Below are 20,917 nucleotides of genomic sequence, written 5' to 3' on the forward strand. Positions count from 1 at the left end.
CTTTTTGGATAAAAATATGGTGGGTCATGCAGAATGTTTTGAAGAAAAAAATTCAATTTTCTCCACAATTGTTTTTATTGGGTATAGTTAAGGGTTTTACACGGGGTGAAATAAAATTAATATTGTATATGATAACAGCAGCAAGATTGTTGATAGGTAAATATTGGAAGAATGAAGCTTTGCCTACTATCGAGGAATGGACTTTGAAGATGGCCAGTTTTGCAGAGATGGCGAAGATTTCAGCATATTTAAAAGATTGTTCACAAGAGACTTATGAATGGGAATGGAAAAGGTGGATAGAATATGTTCAGAACAAATACCAAACTAGAAAGTACCAAATAGCTTTTATTTGAAAATAATGTATTAGAAATATCTTAATGTAAAGAGATAAAGAGGGAAGATAATATAGGGGGAGGGATGGGTTCAGGTATATATATCAGTATTATTAGTTATGAGTACATAATAGGGAAGTCTGGGGGGGAGGGTTAGGGAGGGTTAGGGAGGATGGGAAGTTTGGGGAGGGAGGTGGGGGGGTGAAAAAAGGGGTGAAAATGTAATTGTAAAACTTTTGCAATAAAAAAAAAAAAAAAAAAAAGGACAAGTGTCTTGTTGCTGTGTCACAAGTGGAATTCCTCGGATTCCTTATCGACCGCCACGGCATCCACCCAACCCCCGCGAAGACTAAGGCTAAGTGGGAAGAACCGAGGGGACCCTGGTCCCATGTGCATGTGGATTTTGCGGGGCCCATCCACGGCCAGATGTTCTTGGTCCTGGTCGATGCTTTTTCCAAATGGGTCGAGGTGGTGGCCATGACCTCCACCTCCACAGAGGCACTCTGCCGTGTTTTGCGCACTCTGTTTGCAACCCACGGATTGCCGGACGAACTCGTGTCCGACAATGGCCCTCAATTGACCTCCACGGGGTTTGAAGTGTTCCTTGCAGGGTACGGGATTCGCCATTGCCTTATTTCTCCTTACCATCCGGCCAGTAATGGCTGGGCTGAAAGGGCAGTGAGGTCAACGAAAGATGCATTAGGGCGCATGGGAACTATCAACTGGCAATCGAAATTATCTGAGTATCTCCTTACGTAGCACTCCACTCCGTGTCCCCTGACCAATCGCAGCCCTGCGGAGCTTCTCATGGCCCGCCGTTTGCGTACTGTGCTGGACAGATTACATCCAGAATACACGCACCGTACTCTGTTACTCTCCAGCCGGGCCACTGGCAGGTTGGAGGAAGGGGACTTGGTTTATGCCCGTAACTATACGGGCCAGCCCTTATGGCTTCCTGGGGTTATAGCAGAGGTTACCGGCCCATGTTCGTATAAGATAGACATGGGGGAAAATCGGATGTGGAGGCGGCATCTAGACAAGATACGCGTTAGGCACGACCCTAGAGCCAGGGGGACGGGGCCACGCGAGGTAGACACGGACATTAATCAAGATAATGAGGCCCCTACGACAAAAGCTAACGCCCGCCTAAATCAAGCTCACCTGCCCTCACTCCGAGGGTTATCGGGGGACCGGCTGCCACAAGACCAGCAAATGGCAAGCAGCCAGAGGGATACAGCCTCGTTAAGTGAACGGTCATCTGCGGAGAGACAGACCCCTAGCTATGTCTCCGAGCCAAATAACGACTTACCTGACTCCAGGAGTAACTGTCGCTGTACGGCGCAGAAAATAAGCGAAGGTCAGGGTCAGCAAGCAGAACCGGTAGTCCCACGCCGCTCCAGTCGAGTCTGCCGTTGGCCGGGGCACCTGCGGGATTACGCATGTGCGTTCTAGGGATAAAGGGGTGTTGTGTACTGGGCAAACTCTAATGTTTAGGCCCCCTGTTGGAATGAATAAATATGGGAACGTGTTGTGATTGGTTGGCCTAGCTGACAGGGAGTATATAAGAGCTGTCAAGAAGGGCTCGGGTGTTTGTTCGCATGTATATGTTAATTGGTTAGGTTGTTGGTTGCAGTTAATAAAAGAGTTACCTCAGCCGTTCATGTGTTGTCAAATATAAATGAATACAGTATTTATTAAGTGCATTATGGTGTGATATGCTGGCCTGACAGCCGCGGATAGAAAAACAGAGGGTGTTGAGCACAGCATGAAACATCATGAGCTGTTCCCTGATACCACTAGATGACATCACTAGGACTCGTTGCCTTAGAAGAGTGAGAAAAATCCTCAGCGATGACTCACAGCCTGGTCAGCGCTTCTTTATTCTCCTACCATCAGGAAGGAGATACAGAAGCATAGGCAGACGCACAAACAGGCTGAAGAACAGTTTTTATCCCTGGGCTGTCAGACTCCTGAATGAAAAATAACCACAACAACATAGTACCATTGACTTGTGGGGCGACCTGCAATAATTTCACATGGTGCAATAGGATTGGGTGTTTGTTAGCAGGATTCAATGGGATAGGGATTTTCTGTCTTTCACTGTGAGTTGTATTGTGATGGTGTGTGTATGTGTGTGTGTGTGTGTGCACGAAGGGAGGCTCAGCCAATCTCATAGTACACCTGTTGTACTCCGACCTTAAAGGTTTGAACTGACGACAGGCTGCTCAACCCTAACGCAGTTGCCGGATTTGGGCTAGGCGTGAATGAACCCAGCCCAGGGCGCTTCCTTCAGCAGCCCAGCTTCAAACGGGGCCAGGCATCACCGCCACTGACCTCTCGCTCTAACCTACCTCAACGGGCTGTTGGACGGATGTAATTGCAGGGGCGGAGCAGCGCCCACGGGGAGCCTGTCAGAAGAGCCGACGAGCGATGGCATCCATTGAAGAGCCACCGTTACCCGCCATCCAAGATCCAGCTCCTCGGACAAGCAGGAGGGCATCGGGGGAATCTCTACCTGCGGGGAGTGGGGGTGGGTGGGATGCACCTCCGCCTGGCAGCATCCGAGGGAGTTGACCGCTAGGAGGCGCTGCTCCGGCGGCTGCGGCCCATCTGCCTGCGCGTCGGACCGGCTGCATTTCATAGGCTCCTGTCGGGGAGTCCCTCCTCCCCTCCCACCCACCTTCTCCCCGTGATGGCGGAGGACAGCGAGTCTGCCGCCAGTCAGCAAAGCCTCGAGCTGGACGATCAGGACACCTGCGGCATCGACGGCGACAATGAGGAGGAGACGGAGCACTCCAAAGGGTAGGGTCGCCTTGGCGGACGCGCCCTCAGGAGCCACCGCCGCCGCCCTTCCGAGGCTCCTGCCAGCCATGCCCGCCCAGGGCTTGCCCAGGAGCTGCACCGCGTTGCACAAACGCGCGGTCGGCCCGGCCGGGTGGTGAACTAGATTGGAGCCAGCCAGCCCGCCCGTCCCCTGAGCCGATTTCCTGCGGCAGGGACGGAGGCGGCCGCAGCAACCCAGGAATGGCGATCAGGGAGGCGGAGGCCACGCGGGGCACGGAGCAGCCTTCCGGGCTGAGGCTTGAGCGCGAGGTGGGAGAGAAGAGCCGCCCCCCTTTTGCTGCGGAGGAGGAGGAAGGCCAGGCCGGCAGGCTGTGTTTCCCCGCGGAAGAGAGGCTTTCTGGTCGTCGACACTCGCAGGCTAGCGCAGCGCCCTACCCTTGTTGCCGGCACCCAGGCTTTGGCCTGTGGGCTTCCCCCGACGGCTGCCTGCTACGATTTCCGTGCCCAGCCAGGCTTCCCCTTCGCCCTCTGTGCCGTCCTCCCCTTTCCCTTTGTGACCACCTCCCATCCTTCGCAGCCTCCCCCGCAAGGCGTGCAAGAAGCGCCCGCCTCGTGTTCCCTTCGGGGAGGGTAGCGGTGGTGGAGAGGGAGCCGGGCTGGAGCGGCGGGGGCCCTTCCAGCACGGGGGGGCGGGCGGCGGCTGGCTCACTCTGGGGATCCCGGGCTGGGCGGGAGGCTGGATCTGCTCCTTGGATCGACCTGTGCGCATCAGAGGACTGTGGTGCGGGGCAGGAGGAGGAGGAGGTGAGGTGGGGCTTCTGCACATGATCTGGTCCGGGGCTTTGGACTTGCAGGTGTCCTCCGAGTGCCCCGCTCTTCGTGACATCCGCTCCGATGAAGCGTCCGACCATTTTTGGCAAATGTTCTTCTTGGTCTGTCCTGTAATGGATATTTTTCTTTCTGACTCAGGCTGTCATTTTTCTGCCTTTCTGCTGCCATCTCACACTGGCTGTGCCTTTTAGGAGCTCCCCCCACCCCCGCAGAATAAAAGCATAAATAAATAATAACCTCTTTGGGAATGGGTGTTATGTGCATGATTTCACTGTGGGATCCAGCTTTAAACTTTAAGCCCAGTGAGGGTCAAGCAGATAGGAGGAGTTCATTTTCCACTGCCAGCCATCCTATAGTGGAAAAGTTTAGAGGACAAAATTTGCAGACAAGTTTTTCCCCAAGTTCTGCCTTAAACGTGGCACATACAAAAACATTCAGGATACTTGAGTGAGTTGCAAGAGTAGGTTAAAATTCAGTTTGTTTGATTGCTATTTAGGATCTTGTGTGAATCTACTATTGTAACTTGCAAATTATTTATAGACATGTTACGTAAAATGAAAAGGTTATTTAACAAGCCATGGTTAAGCAAACAAATGTTTAGGAGTGTGCACAAACCAAAAGGTGATCACCAGCTGGCTTCAGATTAATCTGAGGCCATACCAAACATGATGCAGCTTTACACATTTATGAACTAGATGTTGTTTGGTAGCATGTTTTATGGCAGAATATATTCTGTTGATCAAGCTATGGTTCAGTATGTGCCTATATAAGTATAAGTCATTGATAATTTTTTCAAGTAGAAAAGTCTCATAGAATACAGAGACTATGTGCACTGTTTCCATTAAAAGAGTTCTTTCTTTCTTTTTTTGGCTCATTCAGGAATTTTAATGGAGAGACCAGATGTTATTATATTGATGTTTGTAAATTTCCCATGTTTTCTCAATATGTTGGTCTTTCTTACCCGGAGAAACAATTGGGCAAAATACCAAGTTTGACTGTCGAGACTAGGATCTTTCCTCTGATAAAAGTTCCTCTTCAGAGAGTTAATGCTGTGAGGATTGAATTCAGGTTCTATTGAAGCTAATCCAAAGTTTTAAAATGGAGAAATTGGATTAGGAAACTGAAGGAAAAAGGCAGTGTTTCGCTTTGACTAGGAGGTTTTGCAAATTCAGCCATTTTGGTTTCATTGATTGTAAGTCCTACAATCATGTGGAAAATAATTGTAGCTTTAAATGTTGCTATTTAACTTTTAGCATGAGCATAGAAACCTTGACAAGTAAAACCATATATTTCTATATTCAGGCACCACACTGAAATATAAATGTCAGACATATTCTATCATAATTTATTGTGAAGATTTAGCCCTTGATTCAGGTCATAAACTCAGAAAATGGAGATACTTGAGTAAATTGTAATTAATTCAACCAAGGACAAACACTTTATTGAAATATTACCACTCATTTAGGCTAAGTGCTATGAAAAATGGCTACAACTCTCCAAGACCATCCTGGAGTAGAGACTTTTGGTATGTGATGCATATGATCTGTCACTGAGCTAATTTGCACCAATCTTATATATTCCAGGTATGTTGGAATCCAACTTGGTAAGACTAAGAAATCTAGAAATTGTAGAATGGCACATCTGTTAGCTGCTTAGACCCTCTGGGAATAGGCAACATACCGATGTAGTAGGCAAATAAGAAATAAACAAGGCAGCACTGCATAAATTCTGTGTTTATAATTATAAATTATGTTCAGTATGAATGATAGGCATTTTAGAAAATGGCTATTAAAAATATCTCATTCTGTAACTTACAAAACAGACAATTATTTATAGTTTGTTTTTCTTTAAATTAGACCACTCCTATGATATGTGGTGAATGCTTTTCTTATCCGCATAGCATTGGCTTGTCCACACCCTGGTATCACTTAAGGAAACATCTACAAGTAGAGTGAGAAATGTTTCTAAAATTAAAAGCATATGTATACAAGTAATCTAAAGAAGTAGGAAACAAGTTTGACTTGATGCTTAGCCATGGTATAGTACTATAAAAGAAATTTTTGCTTTGTTTTTGAAATAAGATTTGATATTATTATATTTCTTTTGTATTGTATTGAATAATAATAATGTTGCTCTTTGGATTCTTGTAGCCAATTCCTCAGGTAGTTAGCAAGGACCTTAATCTTTAGAAGTTCATCTACCTGCTCAGTGTATGGTCTACTACAGCATCTCTGACAGATGATCAACAACCTCTGATTAAAGAATTCCAGAGCAGGAGAAATCACAGTGCATATGATGTGCTGTTCTATACATACATATATTCATACATACATACATACAACTTCTCAGAAAGCTGCTGTCTTATGGTATGCATCCCTGTTGTAAACTGATTGGAAGCAGTATTATGAAACACTCGCTGCAAGAATCGGAAAAGATCTAAATGCCATCATAAGGCATAACTCTAATCTGCAATTAATAAGACAATTAGAATCTGTCTTAGATTTTTGCAACATTTTGAGCTGAAGGAGAATTGCTTATATTTTAAACAGATATATTCATATTCCAAGCTGTTTTTCTTAGTGAACTTGAGAGATTTCAAAAAAATAGTTTGACAAATACGATTCATGCACTCCATGGGTTTTAGTTCCTTTTGCATTCAGAAGTTGTAAAGATGGCAATGGGGGCGGTCATTTTTTGAATTCCTGTCTATATGTTTAAATTTCACTAGCTTAAGAAGTCCTCCCTAAATTTCCTGCCTTCTCTGAAGCCTTGCTCATTGATAGTTACTGAATTCTTGTCCAATACATTTGGATGACATGGGCATCCAAATAATTAATTAAAACTTAAATAATTTAAGTTTTTTTCTGAAGTGATTTGCAAAATCAAGTACAAAAACTGAATTGAATAACTGGAATTACATCTTCTTTTTATATTGTCTGCTTAAAGTGATATTGGTCTTATAACCTAAACATTTAGCATAACTTTCTATAGTGCAATTCTTTTTTTTTTTTTAGTAGAAAAATATGCAACTGTAAAATTTCTTCTATCTTTCAAAGAAGAAAATTATATTCAGAATTGAGACAAACCTTAACATCAAGCCTTAAGTAGTATATAATCATTGTTTTGGACATCAGGACAGTCATCAGTTTATAAAATCATAAAATATACTTGCATATTTTTTCCAGAAGAATATTAGTGTGTTACAAAGATATTTGGTAGAACATCAAGTGTGTGAAAATATGTTTAATTGTTCTTATAGCTCGTATAGACTGACTTTATGGATATGACTACTGACATTGTTTCTAGCAATTCCTTCCACCTTTCTTTTGGTCTGCTTTGTGATCAGTTTTAATTTGGAATTTAATTGCTGCTGTTTGTTTTTTCTTGAGTTATTTAAAATAATCAGTATGTAAAATTCTGAAGTTTAGAATTGTGGTTTTGGCCTTAATTTGAAATAGACTGGGTGGAGTATTGCTTTTTTCATGCAGTGTTTTCTTTAAAATGCATGTTCATTTAGTGCAAGAGAATATTGCATAGTTATATTTACTTCCCATCAAGAAGACAAAATGAAAATTCAACACAAATCAAAAATACAATAATATTATCTATACCAGAAATGAAAGATTTATAAATACAGATGTGTTAATATATCTTCAAACATATTGCCCTGTCATGTGCAGTAACTATTACACTTTTATTCTGTTTACATCTTATACAGGGCTTTGTTAATACATATTGTATCCTGATCTGTTTATTTTAATTGGTTTTTTTACTCTAGCATTTTCCTACAATTGCAAGATATGTTTTTTTTTAGATCAGCAGAGTGTTGATCCATTGGTTGTGACAGGAATTGATTGACTGGTTTATAGCCTGAATCTGACATTGTAGGCTGAGAGAGAATGAATTGTTCAAAATCATCCAGATGGCTTTCATGCCTAAGGCAAGACTAGAATTCACAGTACCCTGGTTTCTAGTACTATGCCTTAAACATTAGACCAAACTGACTCTTTTAATAGTAAATTACAAGTTATTAGTTTAAAAAAAAATGACCACCAGCAAATTTGGCAAAATGGCTGATGTAGCACTTCCTGTTCACCAATCCTTGCTATTTGGTATGGTGAGCCAAAAAAAATCATTTAATTAAAGATAAACTTTTTCCTTGGATGCTCTCCTTTACACCAACCGGCCATAAAGAATTAAAAAGGAAATTCAGAAAGAATGAACAAATGAAAACAGAAAGTTCAATATTAAAATAAATATTAAATCGATTTTTTTAAAAAAGTAACAGTAAAATTTGGGTGAAAATGGGCATTGGTCCTACCTGATACGCCCGTTCTCTTCTGCGGGAGGGAACGGCAGGCAGCGCTGGGTAGACTCCGTCAATAGATCAATCAGGACCGGATCTGCAATGAAGCTAAGTCCCGCCCTTTCCTACTGCTCTCCAGTTTATTGGCGAGGAATTCACTGCAGACTGTCGTGTGTCCGGCTGTAAATAAAAAGAATTAGTACATCCCACCCCACCCCGACACCCGACGGCTCGACCCCCCTTAGGGAGGGGGCTGCCTGCTGTTCCCGCGGGAGAGAATGGGCGTATCAGGTAGGACCAACACCCATTTTCCTCCCTAGTTGGGAACGGCAGGCAGTGCTGGGACATACCAAAGCTTGATGTCCAACGGGCAGGCAGTGCCAGAGGCGAGCCGAAGATCAGGAAACATGAACCCGTTGCAGTACCCGTCTGCCGAATGCCACATCAGCTGACATGTAGACATCCAGACGGTAGTGCCTAATAAACGGTGTCGGGGTAGACCAGGTCGCAGCCTTGCAGACTTCTTCCAAAGACGCCTGGGTCGCCCACGCTTTAGAGGTGGCCGCACTCCTGGTGGAGTGAGCGGTCATGCGTCGGGAAATCGCCAGGGACAGCGATTCATATGCGATGGCAGTCGTGGCACGGATCCAGTGGCCCAAAGTCGGAGCGGAAACCTTGGTTCCCATGGAATTGGGTTGAAACGAGACGAACAAGGCCTCAGTTTTACGGAATGAGGAAGAGTGTGAGATGTAAATCTTCAAGGCCCTGCGTACGTCAAGTGTGTGCCATACCTTTTCGAGGCGGTGAGTCGGATTAGGGCAAAAATTGGGCAAGGAGATCTCCTGTGAACGATGAAACATAGAGTTTATTTTGGGAATAAAGGTGGGGTCCAAATGAAGGACCACCTTGTCCTGATGGAAGATACATAAGTCCTGGCGAACCGACAGGGCGGCCAGTTCGGAAATGCGACAGGCTGAAGTCACCGCCACCAAAAACACCACCTTGAAGGAGAGAAATCTGAGTGAAGCCGCCCGGAGAGGCTCGAAGGGAGGCTGAGTGAGGGAAGACAAAACTTTCGAGAGGTCCCAGGTAGGGAAATGGTGGACAACAGGGGGCCTCAGATTGGAAGCTCGCTGCAGAAATTGGCGTATCAAGGGATCTTTAGTAGCAATTGTCAAAGAATCACATGCCGACACGGAAGCCAAGGCAGTGGCCGGTCGTTTCAGGGTAGAAGGGGCGAGACCTGAGTCAAAGCCCTCTTGGAGAAACCCTATGACGTGAGCCACCGCAGGCGAGGTAGGATCCACCTGCCGAGCCACACACCAGGAAGAGAAGGAGCACCAGGTAGACTCATAAATATGTGTGGTGGACGGGCACCGTATGGCCTGGATGTTTTTAATAGCGGCGGGCGGAATATTGGCCCTGTTCAAGAATTCCCGCTCAGTCTCCAGGCGGTTAGCTGCAGCCATTGGGGTTTGGGATGCACAAGAGCCCCCTGCAGAAGGCAAATCCGGTCGTCTGGTATCCGCCAGGGACGGGCTACGGAGAGGGAGACCAGGTCCGAGAACCAAGGCCGACGTGGCCAGTGCGGCGCTATGAGAACCAGTTCTGACTTTTCTTCCAGGAGTTTCCTTGGCGATACGTGGCAGAGGAGGGAACGCATAAAGAAGAACATCCTAGGGCCAGGGGGACCTGAGGGCATCCACTGCCTCCACGCCTGGGGATGGAAATCTGGAAAAGAAACGCTGGACCTGATGGCTGACGTGGGAAGCGAACAAGTCCACTGCGGGACAGCCGAAGCAGTTAGACAGGTCCAGGAAGAGAGCCGGATGAAGCTTCCATTCGGAGTGATCGACTATATGGCGACTGAGGGAGTCTGCCTGAATGTTTGACTTGCCAGAAATGTGGGAAGCCCGCAGGGAAGCCAAATGAACCTCGGCCCAAGTCCCTAGCTGGAGAGACACATGAAAGGGGGCACGAGAACGGGTATCCTGCCTGTTAACATGGGCCTTAGCGGAGATATTATCAGTTAACACAAGCATGTGCTGACCCTCGAGCAGATGGTGGAAATGGCGTAAGGCACGGAAAATCGCCTTTAGCTCCAGAAGGTTGATGGAACAGCCCTCTTCTCCTCCAGACCAAAGCCCCTGGACAATATGGGAATCCTGGTGCACACCCCAGCCTGCTAGGCTGGCATCGGTAGTGAGCACTAACCTATGGGGCTCCCTAAACAAAGTACCCTTGGAGATGGCAGCAGACGACCACCACCATAAGGAATCCAAAACCTTAGGGGAAAGGGAAACCTTGCGCAAAGAAGAAACCGAAAAGGACCTTTGATAGGGAAGGAGGAACCATTGAAGTCGCCTGCTGTGCAACCGGGACCAAGGGATGATATCGAATGAGGACACCATTTTACCCAGGAAACGAGAGAGGGAAAGAATGGACATAGGATGGCCTTGTAGACATTGAGACGCCAATTCAGATAAGCTGCATTGGCGAGCTGGCGACAGGAAAAGCCTGAATGATAGCGTATCAATGACTGCTCCTAAGTGTTGGATACGGGTGGAGGGAGAAAGAGAACTCTTGGCCCAATTTATCAGGAAACCATGAGCATGAAGCAAATGAAGAGAAGTGCGAATATCCTGTTGAGCCCTTTGGAGGGAAGTGGAAAGGATGAGGATGTACATCTTCAGGTAAAATAAAATACGAATAGGAAGTGAACGGATGTGAGCGACAAGGGCTGCCATTAACTTTGTAAAGATTCTGGGTGCTGAAGAAAGGCCGAAGGGGAGAGCTCTATATTGATAGTGAGAGCCCCTATCATAAAAGCGGAGGAATTTGTGATGGGGTGGAAAAATGGGGCTCTGTATTGATAGTGAGAGCCCCTATAATAAAAGCGGAGGAATTTGCGATGGGGCACATGCAAATAGGCCTCGATCAAATCCACCAAGGTGAGGAAGTCACCTTCACGAATGCACTCTAAAATAGTGTGAAGGGAGTGCATCTTGAACTGGCGATAAGTTATGTACCAGTTCAAGGATTTCAGGTCCAAGATGGCCCCTGGATGCCAGCCCCCGGATGCCTTGGGGACTAGAAACAAACGGGAATAAAACCCGGACCTGCGTTCTGCCAAGGGAACAGTCTCGATGGCCCTGATCTGGAGGAGGTGCACAACGGCAGAGGCTATACGGGCGCGGGAAGAGGGGTCCTGGGAAAGGGAGCAAGGAACGAAAACCCGAGGAGGGAGAGAACTGAACTCCAAACGAAGACCCTCTCTAACGGTACAACGAACCCAAACATCAGATGTAGTGGCATCCCAACAGTTGGAGAAAAAGGAAAGGCAGCCCCCAACCAGGGAATCTGAAGGCCGATTAACGAGATTTGCGGAAGGGGCGGCCCCTGCCACCTCTGAAGGACCTTTGGGGAGGAAATCTGGAACTGGATCTGACCTGAAAGTCTTGATGTTGCATTCCTCTGGAGGAGAAGGTGCGAGAAGAATGGTTGAAGGAGGAGCCACCGTCGGAAGGACGAAAGGACTGGGCCCGAAAATAAGATTGTTGACGAAGTTCAGACCTTCGAGACACAACGGGAAAGACCTTTTTACGATCTCTAGTTTCAACCAAAATAGGATCGAGGGAAGTACCGAACAGGTTGCTCCCTTCATATGGAGAAGTGGCTAAGCGCCATTTGTTCCTGGCATCGGCTTGCCAGTGGCGGAGCCAGAGGAGCCTCCAAGAAGTGACTGAGGATCCAATGGCCTTGGCTGTGAAACGGGCAGTGTTAAGGGTTGCATCGGCGGAAAATTCCACTGCGGCCAATATTTTATTAATATCTTGATGAGAGTGCGTGTCGGAAGATGGTCCTGTAGCTGCTTCAACCATAATATAGAGGCCCTGTTGAAGAAGGACGCCGCCAAAGTGGCTCTTACCGCCCATGCTGAAACTTGATGGCCTTTTATCAGGGTCTGCTCGGCTCTTTTGTCCTCAGGGCGCAAGGACTCATCAGGAGGGCCAGCCAGATGAGTAGAAGAGGATAAGGCGACGACCAGAGCATCCACAGTTGGTCACCTGTAATAAGTCAGAAAAGTCAGTTGCCACAGAATAAAACTTTTTGTCCTGGGAGTTGGGTAGAGGACCAGAACCAGGAGAGGCCCATTGCCTCTTCACCACATCTGAAAACAATTTTGGCGCCGGCAAGGTGTCCACTCGAACAGGCTGTTCTGCAAAAAGAGAAGCGGAGGGATCATCAGTAGTAGCAACAGCCCCTTGTGCAGAGGGTACAGGCAACAGTTTGGTGACAGAGAGAGCCTTAAAAAGCAAGGAGGCTTGAAAAGGCCAATGAAGGCCGGCTGATCGGGTTCAAGACCCTCATCGTCAGACCATTCTTGGTCCAGGGCAAGATCCTCAGCTGAGAGAGAAATTTGGCTGGCAGAAGTCGGAGAAGAAGGTCTCTCCAGATGGGGTGAAGCGTCTCCCCAGCGTGATAAACGGCTGACTTGACTAACATAGTCAGACACCTCAGATTCAGCTCGCTGGTGGAGACCCTCTGATATCCCTTGACGGATGGCCGCTGAAATGAGGGATGCCAGGGCAGGAGGCATAGTGGAAGGCAGAGAGTCAGACGATGCCAGAGGAGGTGGAGGATGGGGGGAAGGAGGAGGAGGAGGAGGAGGTTGGCATTCGGATGAAGCAATGTCCCCATGAGCCTAAGATCCAGAAGTCGGGGATTGGCCCTCAGGAGGCAGCTTCAGTGGAGGAAGGAGAAACACCCGTGCCAAAACGGTCTGGAGACAGCGAAGCTCTTCAGGTGACCTGGGGTTGTGCCTATTGCTCAGAGACCATTGAAATAGAATCCCGGGAGGCAACTGAGGTGGAGGGGCCATGGAATGTTGAGCGGCTTGCTGCTGCGCTTTTTGCACAACTCGCTCCAGAGCCTTGTGACGGCGCTGCTCGTCCTTCAGGGTTTGCGCCGATTTAATTGGGGGGGCAGATGTTAATTTAGTCTTTTTGGAGGGTTGCTGATGCCCTGAGGTCCCCTCCCCCGGATCGCTGTTATGGCGCTTTCTTGATCTATGAGGAACCGCCACGTGGCCAGCTCTCGAAGAACAGGTGTCTGCCATTTTAAATGAAGTGAGCTTCGCGCAAAACCTCCAAATGAAACAGGGCCCCTGTACTCACTGCAGCTCCTCGCGACGAAAAAAGCAGCGGCAATTGAAAGCGGTGGCAAAAAAACAAACCAACTGCGCCCGAAGGCACTGAGTCTCGAGCCGCTGGTCACCGCAACAGAATAGGGCTGCTAAGCAAAGGCTTCGATTTGCAGCGTACACGCCCATTAAGGCCAGAAACGAGGCGAGCGTGTTGCAGGACAGGGCTACGGAGCGAACTTGTGGGCCCTGCCTGATAGACTGCCAGCTGGCAGTCTCGAGCCGCCACGCGGGCTTCAGCGAGACCGGAACAAGTCCTTCACGCTGGTAGTGTTGAAATAGCCCTCCTTTTTTGTTTTAATTTTGTTTAGAATCCAATTGAAAGACAAAGCCAAATCCAAGAGACAAGACTGTCCAAGTCGACCGAGTCGATAAACTGAAGAGCAGTAGGAAAGGGCGGGACTTAGCTTCATTGCAGACCTGGTCCTGATTGGTCTATTGACAGAGTCTACCCAGCGCTGCCTGCTGTTCCCAACTAGGGAAGAGAAGCCACATTGCCCAAATGGACTGGATGATTAAATGGAGTTCTTGTGTGTGAATGCACAAGACCGTCTGTTAAGGCATTTGTTCACATTTTTTGAGCAACATAAATACATGGAGGAGACCCAACTAAGGAAATAGATTAGCCACAGTGACAAACTGTCAAAATAATAAATTAAGTATGTCAGTTACTGTCAGCAAATTTAGCAACAGTGAGATGGCCACATAGTTAACTAATCTTTACTTTTTTATAAAAAGTTATTTTATAAATAACTTGGCAGGTTAACAGTCATAAAAAAAGCAATTCATAAGAAAAATAATAATAGCAAGGAAAATAGAACATCCTACACATTTCCATTTTTTAAAAGTGCTTTTAATCATTTGCTTTGTGTGCCTTTACATTGCCTACAGCAAGATTAATATATGTCATTTAAACCAAAACTATAACACGAGAACATGTTCAACAACATATCTCATTGAATAATTATTATATTAAATCAGCATCCTATTTTTATTTTATTCATTTCATTTATTTATCAAAATTATTTTTCACCCAAATCGCAGGTGAAGGTTATTCTGAGCAGCTCCTTTCCTACCGGCTGTCCCTTTCTCTTACTAATGATATCATAAAGGATCAGTTTTGTGATATCTCACTGTAATATTTCAAATGTGTCTTGAAAGTACATTTTCAGTGTTATTTTGGTGGCTATAGTATATTACACTGAGTTGCATGCCAACTGAAGAAAAGTTGTGCTTGTATGGTTCCATGTGGGCAAGGACTAATTGTAACATCCTTAACTTGGCAAATCTGAGGGAGATTTGGTGAGGTTTAACTGTGGCCTTCAGGTAGAGGCATGCACAAGTCCTGGGGATGAAATCCTTGAGCTGTTATTGTGGCCACCTAAAATTTAAAGCCAACTCTTACCACATGGTTTGATCTTGGGATAGGATAGGATAGGATAGGAATGGAATGGAATGGAATGGAATGGAATGGAATTTTATTGGCTAAGTGTGATTGGACACACAAGGAATTTGTCTTGGTGCATAAGCTCTTGGTTTACATAAAAGAAAAGATATATTCATCAAGAATCATAAGGTACAACACTTAATGATAGTCATAGGGAAACAATCAATATAAATCTTAAGGATACCAAGCAACAAGGTTACAGTCATACAGTTAGGAAATGATTATTGCCTAATTGGTTGGCCAGGAAATATATAAGCCAACATTGTATGTTTGTATTATGTGAATGTGTTATGTAGCTTTAAGAATTGTGCTGAGTCATTCTGCATCCTGATTGGCTGAGCTCTGTAGCCAATGTATTTCAGGAGAGCTAAATTATGATTAGTGTGGACTACCACACCATTTTACCTGCTGCTATGCTGTAACTCTTTTTGATCTCTCTATGGTCAACTGTTTGATCATGATTACTGCTTTCTGATATTTATTGAACTATTTTATATTGTTCCTGATTGTTCCTTGTATTTTTCTACAAACTGGTAAGAAGATTTTATATTCCTGGATTGATCTTATATTGCACTTTATATGGCTAAGACTTGGATTGTTAAAGGACTATGATTTTGCTTTTCCCTAAAAGTAAAATACTATAAACCCAGTTTGTATGTTATTCACAATTACTCTCAAACCGTTTCCGTGCGTAAAACTCTAACGCTACTCTGCTTTATAAGCCACAACTTCGGGTGTAACTCAACAATATCCTTAACATTGGTTATGGGCCCAAAGCCACCCAGAGTTAACCAGAGTTACCCAGAGTTACCCAGAACTACCTAGAGTACTGAGAGTTGATGTGAATGACACAGTAATTTATTCAGACAGCTGTGTTTGTTATTAAGCATCCAAGTGAAGATGGCACAAGAACAGTCATCCAGTATATCCATGATAACCCGGGTGGACAGAACAGATTATGTTTCCTGGTCTATGAAATGCAACCTTCTTTTGCGTAGGGAAGGACTATGGGATGTAGTTAATAATCCACCGGATGTAACTGCATGGAATCCAGAAAATGATGAAGATGAGAGGAAATTAGCCAAATTTACTCAGGATAACGAACGACCTCTTTGTATAATTGGACTGACACTGAGTGACGAGCAGCTAGTCCATATTTGTGGTGAAGATGCTGCTGCTAGATGTTGGAACAATTTGAAGAGAATATATGTTCGAGATAGTGTGGGTGCTCACATACATCTTACACGCAAACTGTTTAAAACCCATCTTCTTAAAGGAGGAGATATGTTAGCTCATTTGGAGTTTATGACAAGAACTTTCCAAGAGCTACATGAGAAGGAACTTATTTTTTCAGAATTGCAACAGGTTTACATTATCCTTTCTTCATTGGATGAAAGTTACGATGATTATGTTTCTTCGCTGGAGGTTTTGACCAGAGATGAACTAACATTGACTGACATAACCGGAAGATTGTTGGAAGAGTCCAGAAGAAGGAAAGACAGAGAACAATTAAGAGAGAGACAACCTCAGGAAGAAAAATTGTCTACAACTGCTTATATTGTAAAAAGATGTTTTTCTTATGGGGCTAAGGGGCATATAGCTAAATATTGTACTAAGGGAAAGAAAATGACTGTTGGGGATCAAAAGAGAACCAAAAAGAATGCTAATTTAGTTATATTGAGTTCTACAAATGTTAACAATGATTTGTGGATAGTTGATAGTGGTGCATCACAATCCATCACTAGAAATAGAGAAAGGTTTGTTAAACAAACCTCTTACAACATCTTACATTAGCCAATGAATAGAGAATGAAAGTAGCTGGAGAAGGTATTGCACATTGTTCATTTATTAACGAACAATTACCAATATTGTATATACCTAGACTGAAATTCAACTTGTTATCTGTTAAATCATTATTACAGGTTGGATTTATAGTAACATTTAGAGGAGATAAATGTTTAATCGAAAAGGATGATAAATGTGTTACTGCAATGTTAGAAAATGATCTGTTTGTATTAAGAGATAACCCAGCAATAGTGTCTAATACTAACTCGGTGTATGATAATAAAAAGCCGATGAATGTATTCATTTATTTCATCAACGATTAGGACATATGAATTTTAAGGTATTGAAAAAGACAGTAGAATTATCTGAAGGGATAAAGTTAAGACTATGTACCAAATATTGAACTGTAATGCCTGTAATCAGGAGAAAAGCAAAGTAACCCCAGCAAACCGAGTTAATGGATTCAAAATCAAAAGACCATTAGAGATGGTGTTTGCTGATCTAATTGGACCTAAACAACCCAGTTTAGGGGGAGCCTGCTATGTACTAAGCATTGTTGATCATTTCTCTAGATATGGTTTCTGTTACTTGATGAAAACAAAATCTGAAACATTTCAGCATATTAACAACTGGTTAAGATTTGTAGAAAGAAAACAGAAACATAAAGTAGTTTGCTTGGTAACAGACAACGGTACTGAGTTTACTAATCTAAGGTTAGAGAATATGTTACAGGAGGCAGATATTGAGCATAAACGTTCTGCCCCGTATAGACCACAACGCAATGCTTATGTAGAACACAGAGGTCAAACACTACAAGCTATGGCTAGAGCCATGTTAGCAGATTCTAGTTTGCCAGAAACACTATGGGATGAAGCCATAATGTGTGCCAACCAAGTTTTAAATAACGTCATTAATTCATCTACTGGTGAATTACCATTTAAGCCACAACTTCAGGATAAAAAATATCCTTAACACATACAGTCGTAAGTGAGAGGAGATGGGTAATAGGAACGATGAGAAGATTAGTAATAATGCAGACTTGGTAACTAGTTTGACAGTATGGAGGGAATTATTTGTTTAGCAGAGTGATGGCTAAACTGTTCTTGTGTCTAGTTGTTCTGGTGTGCAGTGCTCTATAGCATCGTTTTGAGGGTAGGAGTTGAAACAGTTTATGTCCAGGATGCGAGAGGTCTGTAAATATTTTCACAGCCCTCTTTTTGACTCGTGCAGTATACAGGTCCTCAATGGAAGGCAGGTTAGTAATAATTGTTTTTTCTACAGTTCTAATTATATTCTGAAGTCTGTGTCTGTCTTGTTGGTTGCAGCACCAAACCAGGCAATTATAGAGGTGCAGAAGACAGACTCTATAATTCCTCTGTAGAACTGTATCAGCAGCTCCTTGGGTAGTTTGAGCTTTCTGAGTTGGCGCAGAAAGAACATTCTTTGTTGTGCTTTTTTGATGACGTTTTTGATGTTAGGTGTCTATTTTTGATCTTGCGATATGGTAGAACCTAGAAATTTGAAGGTCTCTACTGTTGATGCTGTGTTGTCTAGTATTGTAAGAGGTGGAAGTATGGAAGGGTTTCTCCTAAAGTCTACCACCATTTCTAAGGTTTTGAGTGTGTTCAGTTCCAGAATGTTCCAGTTGCACCACAGGGCTAGGTCTTCAACCTCCCGTCTGTATACGGATTCATCATTGTCTCAAATGAGATCAATCACTGTTGTGTCATCTGTGAACTTGTAGTTTAATAGATGGATCGTTAGAGATGCAATCATTGATATATAGAGAGAAGAGAAGTGGAGAGAGCACACAGCCTTGTGGGGGCCCTGTGCTAATTGTACAGGTATCTGATGTGATTCTGCTTAGCTTCACCTGCTGCTTCTGTTTGTTAGTGAAATGGATTCCATTATGTGACAGAGATGGGATGATTCCACCAGCTCTGAAAGAAATTCGGGAAGCTAACATTGGATCGACAGGTCTGGGCAATTTCCATCCAGTTTCTTCCCTTTTTATGTAAGATTACTGATAAGATAATCAATATTGATATTTGCAGTTTCAAAGGGTCCTGGAAGAAACCGATTATCTGGACCCTTTCCATACCCTAAATAGAGATAGTCTTTGATTTACGACCACAATGGAGCCTAAAATTTCTGTTGCTAAGCAACATAGATGTTAAATGAGTTTTGCTTCCTTTTACAACCTTTCTTGCTACAATTAAGTGAATCACTGCAGTTCTTAAGATAATAACATAAATCTGACTTCTCCATTGACATTGCTTGTCAGAAGGTCACAAAAGATGATCACATGGGTGATGATCACACGGGATGATCACACAGCTGGGATGTGCAACTGTCATAAATATGAGCCAGTTGCCAAGTGTCCAAATTTGATAATGGGACTGTGGGAATGGTGCCACAATGCTGCCATAATTGTGAAATATGGCTTCAAGTCACTTTATTCAGTACTGTTGTAAATTCGAACAGTCACTAAACAAATCATTGTAAGTCGAGGACTACCTGTATCTCCAGAAAAGTTGGACCCTGCCATTTTTTCTACTATTTTTATACCAGACTAGGTACTTTTCTTCTCAAATTTAAAATGACGGTGCGTGATACAAAGAGAGTGCAAAGTTTCTGACATGTGTGTTCCTTTTAATGTTTGCTCAGGAATAGGGTACCAATAGGAGAGAATAAATTAGAAAAGGGTAGTATTCCCTTTCCTATTTATGTTCCCTTTTAACGTGAGATCCCATAAATTTTTATTTATATATGATCTCTCAGCCAAATCTCTGTGATGAAATGCAATTCCAAATGAATAAAGGACACATTTTTGGGATGTTTCTGGGAAAGGAATTTCAGAATGTTTGTAGTTTTAACACGAATACCCCTTTCTTCTTTGGACGCTTTGATGCATATATATTCTCAGGAAAATAGGCTTGGGAGCACATGTTGGCCTGAATTGATTAATTCATTAAACTCTTTCTTTGATTTCTAAGCCGCCCATTTGCCAAACAGTTTTGGGCAGTGTACAGTTCAAAACAATAAAAAGCAAACATTATGTGAAAAGATGATTGCACAGTAGTGTATTTCTGCTGTTAGCTTTTAATTCGTAAATGGCTGTTTCCTCCAGTCTGCTCTGCACTTTTCCTTTTTAATCATTTGTCTGTTGCAAAAGTGACATATTATGTAGGGGGCAGGGAGGGGGCCACGGGATGGGAAGTTGAAGAGTTTTGCCTTTTTAATTTCTTTCTTTTCTTTTTCTTTTTTTCTTTTTAAATTGGAAAGAGGTGTGCTTTAGGGCAAAATGGATGCATCATATTTACCCCTTCCTTTAAATACACACACCTTTACCTCTGTATATACACAAAGTACCCAGCCCTATATCAATAATATTGCATCAGATTTTGGCTCTCCAGTCTTGCAGAATACCAGCACTGCAAAAATGGGGCTACACATCATTTGCAGGTTGTTCGTGGGTTACTTCCTCTTTTCAAGGCTTATAGCAAATTGTTTTCTTGTTCTTTTTTGCAGGAGTCCAGGAGGAGACTTGGGAGCTAAAAAGAAGAAAAAGAAGCAGAAACGAAAAAAGGAGAAAACAAATTCTGGAGGTACCAAATCAGACTCTGCTTCGGACTCCCAGGAGATTAAAAATCAACAACCTTCAAAAGTAAGAGATTGGTCTTTGTTTTCTTATCCCTATTTTACTCTGGCTATTAGTGACAACAGCAATATGTTTTTAAATGAAATAATATTTGTGAACTGATCCAGTTTATATATTCAAATGAATGACTGAAATCTAATCACCCTGGTAATTCAAACTGCATCAATTATTTGTATTGGCTCAATCCAATATTTGTAACAAATCAGAATAGACTCAATTCACATAAAAGTTGCATTTTTATAACTTTTTTCTCTTACAGATTCTTATTAAATTTGATAGAAAAATAATTTTTTTAGAATTTTTTTATTTAGAATTTTTTTATTTAAGTTTTTTTGTATTTATTTCAAAGATAAGATGCTACATATAAAATAAGCAACTACAAAGACAATAAAAAAGAAAGACAATTACAGACAAAAAAGAAATAATAAAAATGTGCGCATAGCACATTTAGAATCAACATTAAACATACATCATTCATACTAGTTGAGACATGTTAAAAAAGGCCTGCTGTGCAGGCCAGATCTGGCCCGCAATGTGGTTAGATCTGGCCCATGGGGCCACCCTGGAG

The 20,917-nt window shown here is 43.6% G+C and overlaps 1 protein-coding gene across 1 annotated transcript in view; it reads left to right on the forward strand.

The window, feature by feature from the left end:
* Positions 1–2,904: 2,904 nt before the first annotated feature.
* Positions 2,905–20,917, forward strand: part of NMT2 (N-myristoyltransferase 2) — a 43,149-nt gene continuing 25,136 nt past the window's right edge. Inside the window, exons 1-2 of the mRNA XM_034402205.3 lie at positions 2,905–3,134; positions 20,220–20,355. Coding sequence (XP_034258096.1) covers positions 3,025–3,134; positions 20,220–20,355 — 246 coding nt within the window. The 5' untranslated portion in view covers positions 2,905–3,024. The remainder of the gene's footprint in view (positions 3,135–20,219; positions 20,356–20,917) is intronic.

This window comes from Pantherophis guttatus, chromosome 4 (genome assembly GCF_059756535.1).
Source record: "Pantherophis guttatus breed Tessera chromosome 4, ASM5975653v1, whole genome shotgun sequence".
Lineage (NCBI taxonomy): Eukaryota > Metazoa > Chordata > Lepidosauria > Squamata > Colubridae > Pantherophis > Pantherophis guttatus.